Here is a 9,070-nt window from a genome sequence, read left to right on the forward strand (position 1 = left end):
GCAACCATGAAGTTCTGGATCACAAACTTCCCAGAGGACATGACCAAAAATGACTTTACTAATAACAATAAACTCCCAGCCTTTATTGAACAGCTGCCACATGACTGCAGGGATTAGTTCTAGTTTATAGTTACCAAGGGTCAGCTATGACCAGAACAGCTCTCCAAGCATCTCTAGATGTGGTGGACACTGCTGTGAGATCCATCTCCACAGTGGTACTTATGTGCAGGGCTTAATGGCTCCAATTTTGAGGGTTTCTGAGAGAGGTTCAGAACACAGTAGAGGACCTCCCCTTTGGTCACTATTTCATATTCAACTCTTGGGCCATATGGCAGCTTGCATCTTTGTGACCAATCACACAAGGCTATGCCTATGCTGCTTCCAAGGTTGGATCAAAGCTACTTATTCTCCAGACAGGGGCACCTTGGACAGGCAGGTGGCTGTCCCCTTGTATGTAAAGAACTCCCTAGACTAGTGGAAGGAGCAACTCCGTGTCTGTGTAGGCATCCTTTTCTGTCACCAAACCCCATTAGTGACTCTAAAAATCAATGCATCCCCGTTAGGATAGCGAGCCCCCCTCAACACCCTCATGGTTCAGGACAGATGGGCAGCCACAAAACCAGTCTCCACATCAAAATTTTGGAACTCAAGTGGTTAGGAACACTTGCCTCCATTTCCTGCCCCTCATCGGGGCAAAGCTGTCAGGGTCATGTCAGACCATTTGTCCTGCCTGGTTTACATCAACAAGCAAGGAGGAGCAAGATCCTGTGACGGTTCCCCCGCATAAGGCTTTATGGAATATGCTTATGAATGTATAAATGACATAACTAGAATGTTTTGTGCTACATATGCCATTTAACATATCTCTGTAAAGGTTATGATCTACTGAATCTATTCATCCTAGTTGTATGCATTCATCATTTTTGTACTTGAAGTTAGGAATATTGGCTGTATACTTGCTTGATTTTAACTAGCTTAGTAAAGCATTTGGCCAGCAGATTAAGTGCCCAATCAAGAACCACTTAAGCCAACAATGAACTGGGAGATGCCAATCCACATGGGAGATTTCCCAGGAATGTGGCTTGGCTGGTGGTAACTGAGTCATGCATGGACATGTGGCTCCAAAGCTTAATACAGTAAGAAAACAATACAGATAACAATCTCACCAGTTCCAGTAAGCTTCCTTTTACAGACTAGTCTCCTTCTAGTCTGGGTCCAGCAATCACTCACACCCCCTGTAGTTACTGTCCTTTGTTCCAATCTCTTTCAGGTAGCCTTGGGGGTGGAGAGGCTCTCTTTAGCCAGCTGAAGACAAAATGGAGGGGTCTCCCAGGGGTTTAAATAGACTTTCTCTTGTGGGTGGAGACCCCCTCCTCACTCCTATGCAAAGTCCAGCTCCAAGATGGAGTTTTGGAGTCACATGGGCAAGCCACACGATCGGGCTTGGCCTCCTCAGAGTCCAATGCCGACTCATATTATTCAAGACATAATCCGCATAGATCCCAGAGGCAACGAAGGGAGGCGCCACCGAGCTGGCAACAGCACTGGCAACCCCTGGTGCAATGGCCCTTTTGGACCCCCTGGTTGTATCATCAAGCCCAGGGCACCTTATCAAGGGGATCAAGGTCTGTAGCGTCAGGATGCCGGCTGCACCACTCTCCTGGGGACAGACCTGCCCCTCGGGGATCTGAGGCCACCCTGTCCCAACCGCCCCCTCAACCTCGGGTTGTGGCCAAGATTTCTCCACCACAGGAACAGTCCCAGGCATCGACTGTAGTGGCCACAACGGTCTGTATTGACCAAGAGGAGGTCAGAGACTTAGAGGGACAGGAGGACCCGGTACCTCCACTAGCCACCTCGTCGTCTTCCCCAGACGAAGCTGTAGCAGGGGCGTCCGCTTCAGGGCCACCTCCAATAGATCAGAGGGTGCACCAAGACCTCCTCAGGCGAATCGCCCACAACATGGGGTTGCAAGTGGAGGAGGTTGTCAAGCCTGAGGACCCCATGGTGGACGTTCTTGCTCCCGAAGGTCCATCACGGGTGGCCCTAATCAAGATGGTGCAAAACAATATAAAAACTCTGTGGTAGACCCCGGCCTCAATCCTGCCGACTGCTAGAGGTGTCGAGAGTAAATACTTCATCCCTTCCAAGGGATATGAGTATTTATTCTCACACGCACAGCCATGCTTGCTTGTTGTGTCAGCAGTCATTGAGAAGGAGCGTCAAGGACAGCAAGGGCCAGCCCTCAAATCCAAGGAGGCGAAAAGGATGGACTTCTTCGGCAGAAAGGTCTATGCCACAGGCAGTCTACAACTGAGGATAGCCACTCAGCAGGCTATCCTCAGTAGATACAACTTCAATTCATGGACCACCATGTTGAAGTTCAGAGACATGATCCCGGCGGACTCCAGAATGGAATTCGCTGCTATTGTCGAGGAAGGGAAGGCAGTTACACTGACCTCTCTGCAGGCATCCCTGGACTCGACAGATTCGGCCACCTGTACCCTCGCCTCAGGAATATCATGGCTCCAAACGTCCGGGCTACCCCCGGAAGTACAGCAAACCCTGCAGCACCTTCCCTTCAAGGGCGCAGGGCTTTTTTCGGAGCAGACTGACTTCAAGCTGCACAGTTTGAAAGATTCCAGGGCAATCATGAAGTCATTGGGGATGCACACCCCTGCAACCCAACACAAGCACTTTAAGCCCCAACCACTGTAACAGCAATGCCCATATCCTCCTTGGCCGAGGCAGGATTTTTATAGATGAAGGAGCAGAAATCACAGGCGCAAGCCTTCATACCCCCTTCAGGGCAGGGTCAGGGCCCAATCAAGTCATTGTCGGGCTCTAAACAAGGATTTTGAAGGGACGCCTGAGGACGGCGTACCCGCCAATATCCCAGATCCATCCCCGTACTTCCTGAATCGTCTGTCCCACTTCTACATGCATGGTTACAAATAACATCAGACCGCTGGGTGCTTCACACAGTAGAAGTGGGATATTCTCTCCAGTTATGCTCCTCCCCTCCCTCCCACCCCCCTTCCCCATCTCTCTTCAGGGACCCTTCTCACGAGCAACTCCTTGTTCAGGAGGTGCCATAGGGGCAGTGGAGGAGGTTCCTAAGGAGCAAGGGATTCTCTCCCGATACTTCCTTATCTCCTAGGTGAAGGGAGGTCTCAGACCCATTCTAGACCTAAGAAGACTCAACCAGCTCATGGTGAAGTTGAAGTTCCGCATCGTCTCCCTGAGCATGATCATACCTTCCTTGGATCCGGGGGACTGGTACACCGCCCTCGACATGAAAGATGTGTGCTTTCACATAGCCATTCATCCAGCCCACAGACTTTTCCTGAGGTTTGTGGTCCGCCACAAACACTACCAGTTCACAGTGCTCCCATTCGGTCTATCGACAGCCCCCCAAGTGTTCACCAAGTGCATGTCGGTGGTCGCAGCCTTTCTCTGAAAGAGGCAGGTACAGGTGTATCCCTACCTCGACGATTGGCTGCTGCGGGGGCGCTCCAGGGAACAAGTGGAGTCCCAAGTCCGGTTAGTCAGAGACACCTTCGAGAGACTAGGACACCTCCTCAACATGAACAAGTCCACGCTTTCACCGACCCAAAGAATAGAATTCATCGAGGTGGTGCTGGACTCAGTACAGGCCAGAGCAATCCTGCCGGAGTCCAGATTTCAAACAATGACAGATATTATCCAGAATCTCAGGCAGTACCCCACCACAACTGCAAGGGGACTCCTGAGTCTCCTCGGTCACATGGCAGCCTGCACCTATATGGTTGGGCATGCCAGACTGAAGGTCAGGCCGCTCCAGGCATGGCTCACCTCAACTTTATTACCCAGGTCGAGACAGCTTGGACTCGGTAGTGACAGTACCGGAGCGAGTTCTAGAATCCCTTCGATGGTGGCTAGACCCTTGCACGGTCTGCGAAGGACTCCCATTCAGCACCCTTCAACCCTCCATGACCCTAATAACAGACGCGTCAGCTCTGGGTTGGGGGGCCCACCTAGGAGACCTACAGACGCAAGGTCTGTGGTCGCAGGTCGAGCTCTCACTCCACATCAACATCAAGGAGCTCAGAGCTGTGCGTCTAGCCTGCCAGACCTTCCAGGCCAGAATTCAGGGTCAGTGCGTGGCGGTGATGACCGACGACACCACCACCATGTTTTACATAGGACGCCTCAAGGTGAGCCGTTTATCTCCATGGAATACGGAACGAGCTTGCAGACCACCTCAGCAGGTCGTTTCGCAACCACGAGTGGGCCATGCATCCGGATGTCGTACATTCCATCTTCCAAAGGTGGGGGTTTCCCCGGGTAGACCTATTTGGCAACAGGCGCAACAGGAAGTGTCCAACGTTTTGCTGTTTCCAGAAACACAGTCCGGGCTCTATCTCGGATGCGTTCATGCTACCCTGGGGAGACCGTCTAATGTGTGCCTTCCCGCTGATACCACTCATCCACAAGGTGCTGCTTAAGATCCGCAGGGACAAAGCGGACCCCAGCATGGCCATACCAACGTGGGTACACCACGCTTCTGGAGCTGTCAGTGGACACCCCAATTGCACTGCCACTCTACCCCGATCTGATCACACAGGACCATGGTCGCTTCCTTCATCCAGACCTCCAGTCCCTCCATCTCATGGCTTGGAAGCTTCATGGTTAAACCAAACGGAGCTCCAATGCATGGAATCGGTGAGGGAGGTGCTGCTTGGTAGCAGGAAACTTTCCACCAGGGCCACTTAGCTAGGTAAGTGGAAAAGGTTCACATGATGGTGTGAGCAGTGTCCCATACCTCCACTTTAGGCATCCACACTGTTCATGCTGGAGTATCTACAGCATCTGAAGCAGCAAGGTTTGGCGGGATCATCCATCAGGGTACACCTCGTGGCCATCTTGGCGTTCCACCTGGGAGAGTTGGGGCGCTCAGTATTTGCCAACCCAATGGTGGGCCATTTCCTGAAAGGCATGGATAGGCTATATCCACAGGCCCGACTGCCTGTACCTGCTTGGAATTTCAGTCTGGTCCTCTCTAAGCTAATGGAGGGGCCCCATTTGAACCACTGGCTACATGCTCCCTTCTGTATCTCTCATGGAAGGTGGCATTCCTGGCTGCCATCACATCAGCCAGGAGGGTGTCCAAGTTTAAAAGCGCTAACCTTCAATTCCATCCCCCACAGTCTTCCATAAGGACAAAGTACAACTCAGGCCGCACTCAGCCTTCCTGGCTAAGGTGGTATCTGAATTCTACCAGTCTCCTATCCCAGGCCACATGCTAATGCGAAGGAGCCGAGGCTTCACTCACTATAGATATCCAGAGAGCACTAGCATTCTACATTGAGCACACAATGCCTTTCAGGAAGTCGAACCAACTGTTTGTAGCAGTGGCAGACCAGATGAAGAGACTTCAAGTCTTCTCACAACGCATTTCTTCCTGGATCACAGACTGCATCCATACCCGCTACAACCTTGCCAAGATCCCAGCCCCGGCTAATACAGCCCACTCGACACGAGCTCAAGCCTCGTCTGCCACTTTCCTGGCCCAGGTGCTCATCCAGGAGATCTGCAGAGCAGCAACCTGGTCTTTGGTGCACACGTTTACCACCCACTGTGCCATCACCCAGCATGCTAGAGAGGACACCGCCTTCGGGAGGGCGGTTCTCCAATCAGTGATTCCTTAACTCCGACCCCCCCCTCTGGGGGAGAGCTTGGGAGTCACCTGATTGGAATCGACGTGAACAAGCACTTGAAGAAAAAACGGTTACTTGCCTTCTTGTAACTGTTGTTCTTTGAGATGTGTTGTTCACATCTGTTGGAGTATCCGGCAAGAAGGAACTCAAGGGGGGGTTGGGTTGGCAGGGTCATATATTGAGCACCATGAAGGTGCCACTCCAGGGGGCTCCCTAGCCGACCCAATGGGAGTTGCTAAGGGAAAAGTTTCTGACAACCGTGCGCGCACACCTGATTGGAATAGATGTGAACAATACATCTCGAAGAACAGTTACAAGAAGGTAACTGTTTTTTGCCCAAGCTGTGGGGTTTTTGTTTTGTTTCTAGCTAACAAGTATGTGGGCTTAGCTGCTGTAGATAAAGTTCAAACTTTAACAATTTTTTTTTTTTTTTTTAGTGGTCGATTTGGTTTATGGCTAGATGCTGACTTGTATCATGGGCGAAGCAACTCCTGCAGCACCTTCAATAATGACATCTTATCCAAGAAAGAAGATTTCATAATACAAGATGTGGAAGTATGGACATTTGAGTGAAATACGGATTGCCTTATGGACTGGGTTCATTGAGGATGCTGAAAGCTAAATCCCCAGCACAGGCTGCCTCACAGAGTAACACTTTCTTTCTGATATCGTAGCAGAACACGACTACACGAAAACATTCTGAGACCCAATTTTAAGAGGCAGAAATGGAGAAAACAATAAGAGGACCAGTGTGTGTTAATGTTTTTACTCTCTTCCCACCAACATTCCTTGAATAAGGAAACAAGATGCTTATGAAGACATTCATGGTGTATGAATTTGTTTAGAACGGTTTTTTTATTTTCTGTAACTGTGGAAAAAATATATATAGTACATTCCATGTGTATTTATATTACATATAAGTGCTAACCAAAAAGAAGATCTACAACATACTTTGTTTGCCATGAAAACAATAATAATCATCTGAAATAATAGATGAACACAGCACTTAAAGGGAACATGTTTTTTTTTTAAATCTTTTTATTTATTGTTCATTGTATAGTACATTTGTTTAAAATGTATTAGCTATGTTTTTTTCTTTTAATGTTTAAAACCTCAGAATTTGACAGAAAAATACTATTGAGGTAGTTTTCATATGTGTTGGCAACAAATCCATTTGATTTCTAAAGTTAGTTTTATATTTTTTTTTTATTTTGTAAATGAAACTTTGTTTCTGTTTTGTTGTTGCCCTAATTTAGGGTTTTTGTTTTTTGGCAGAAACACTGAGTGCATAATTCTGGATTTCTTTCAGATGGTGGGAGAGAGGTGGGTGCTGTCAGCATTCATTATTGACTCTGCTGCCATCTTCCTATTAATTGGGTTTTCTACTGGCAATATATGGGACAGCAGGGCACATTCTTAGTGTAACTTGTCATAGCTTCATTGACTTCAGTAGAGCTATGACAGTTTATATCAGCTCAGGATCTGCCCCAGCATGTTTATACTCATGACTAAGAAAATGTCTGAAAAGAAACACAGGTTGTTTTTCTCAGCCACTTGCTTGGTGGCACAGAAAACTAGCTCTGTTTCAGGAGTTTTACCCTATACTTTTTTTTATTTTTTATTTTATTTTTTTAAAGAAAATCTTGTTTTTTAATAGGGGGAAAAATATAATGTGAAAAGTGGGAAGGAATGTTCTTTCCCAAATAGGCCATATTATGTTGATGTAATAACTGTTTTTTCTTGGTAATTGATATTTGGTTTTCTTCCTGAAAAAGGCTTGAACCAACAGGCTAACTTACGCTTTTACAAGTAACTAATTATTTCTTTTTTGGTTTAATGAAGTGGCATTTAAATACAGACCAGAATTTTTTCTCGAGGGACATTTCATTTGCGAAAGGCAGAGCTGAACTCTAATCCAGTTAGTGCTGTGAAAACATCAATAGATACAAAAGGTAACTGAAGGAAATAAGAAAATACTTTTTTCTTTATGGTATGTGACCAATTCTGCCTTTTCAAAAAACATAGCTTTGTGGGTGTTTTTGTTTAAAAAAAAAAAAATTATTTAAATGATAATCTCTGCTGCGAGGAAAGGAATCTGTCCTGTCTCTAGAGTTCAAAGCAAAATGTAACCACATCATACTGAATCCAATTCATCTTAAAAGAAGTCAGGTTTTAGAACTGGTGTTGCACTTCCATGCTCAAAAAAGCACTGTTAAACACTTGGAATATTCCACTGAAGTAGTACAACTCCAGTTAGTTACTACTCTTCACCCTCTTTTCCCATCCCCCAGAAATAAAAGAGAACAACTTAGATGCCAAGTATTTTTTTGTTGTTGTTGTTTTTCAAAAGCATCAATCAGTCTTAAGTCCACACAGAGGTTCCATGCAGTTAAAAACTGCTGTAAAAATAAGAAGTCTGTAACACAGTGCACATACGCTGTTAACAGTTTTCTTCCACTTGGTCTATCCATAAAAAAAGTTCTGATGGATTTAGCTGTAAGATATTTCAGAAACTGCTAATAGCATAGTGCTTTGAGAGATTCTAGGCATGTCTAATAATGTCTGTCATTTTGGCCAGTTGCATACCACTTACTAGTTATAAGCAAAAAAATTGTCATTTTACATACCTATCTCTCTTATTTAACTACAGTTTATTCCATTACTCTGTATTTGTCAGAGCATATCTAAACACTGTCTTCTATATTCAGCAGTGTTGTTCATTCAAACTTCTGTGACCCTTTACACTTTAAACTATGAATCTTGAATATATGTAATGCAGTGCTATCGCAATATTTTCAATAAAGGAGTTTATGCATTCAGATGCTTATTTTGGATGTTTTTCCTTTTACATTTATTTACAAACCTTGAATACTCCTAAAAATGAGGGAATAAGACAAGCCCTTCCTTAAGGCACAAATGCTTCAGATAAGAATAGTAGCTGAATCCTCCTTGAGAAGAGAAGTTCAAAGGTACAGATCGCGGCAGAGGCAGAATACAGGAGTAGATGGTGGAAGCTGATCTATTTTGATATGCTATTTTCTAACTTGGGTTGGTTCAATGTACCTATGAAGGGACTTCAAGAAGAAAAACTATGCAAAAAAAGAAAAAAACACTTTCCTTTTACTAGGAAAAAAAATAATGAAAATAATATAACAGTTAATTTAAGGGTCTGATCAGCCTTATTCTGCATTGCTTACTCGTACTTTTGTACGTGCCCACATGCCATGTTACAAGTACTTCATGTTTTTGAGAACGGCCATGATATTCCTGAGTCTCAACAGATCTCAAGATATGAAAAGGTAGCACACATACTTAGCTTACCATCTGACTTTGCAAAATATAATACTTTTATTTCCAGACAAAAAGTAACT

General features: G+C 45.8%; 1 protein-coding gene across 2 annotated transcripts in view; it reads left to right on the forward strand.

The window, feature by feature from the left end:
• NCOA7 (nuclear receptor coactivator 7) overlaps positions 1 to 8,518 on the forward strand; it is a 113,368-nt gene extending 104,850 nt beyond the window's left edge. For both annotated transcript variants that reach the window (XM_065400740.1, XM_065400741.1), the window contains one exon: positions 6,137 to 8,518. In XM_065400740.1, the coding sequence (XP_065256812.1) occupies positions 6,137 to 6,272 (136 nt within the window). In that variant the 3' untranslated portion in view covers positions 6,273 to 8,518. The remainder of the gene's footprint in view (positions 1 to 6,136) is intronic.
• Positions 8,519 to 9,070: the final 552 nt, after the last annotated feature.

The sequence above is a fragment of the Emys orbicularis genome, chromosome 3 (genome assembly GCF_028017835.1).
Source record: "Emys orbicularis isolate rEmyOrb1 chromosome 3, rEmyOrb1.hap1, whole genome shotgun sequence".
Taxonomy (NCBI): domain Eukaryota; kingdom Metazoa; phylum Chordata; order Testudines; family Emydidae; genus Emys; species Emys orbicularis.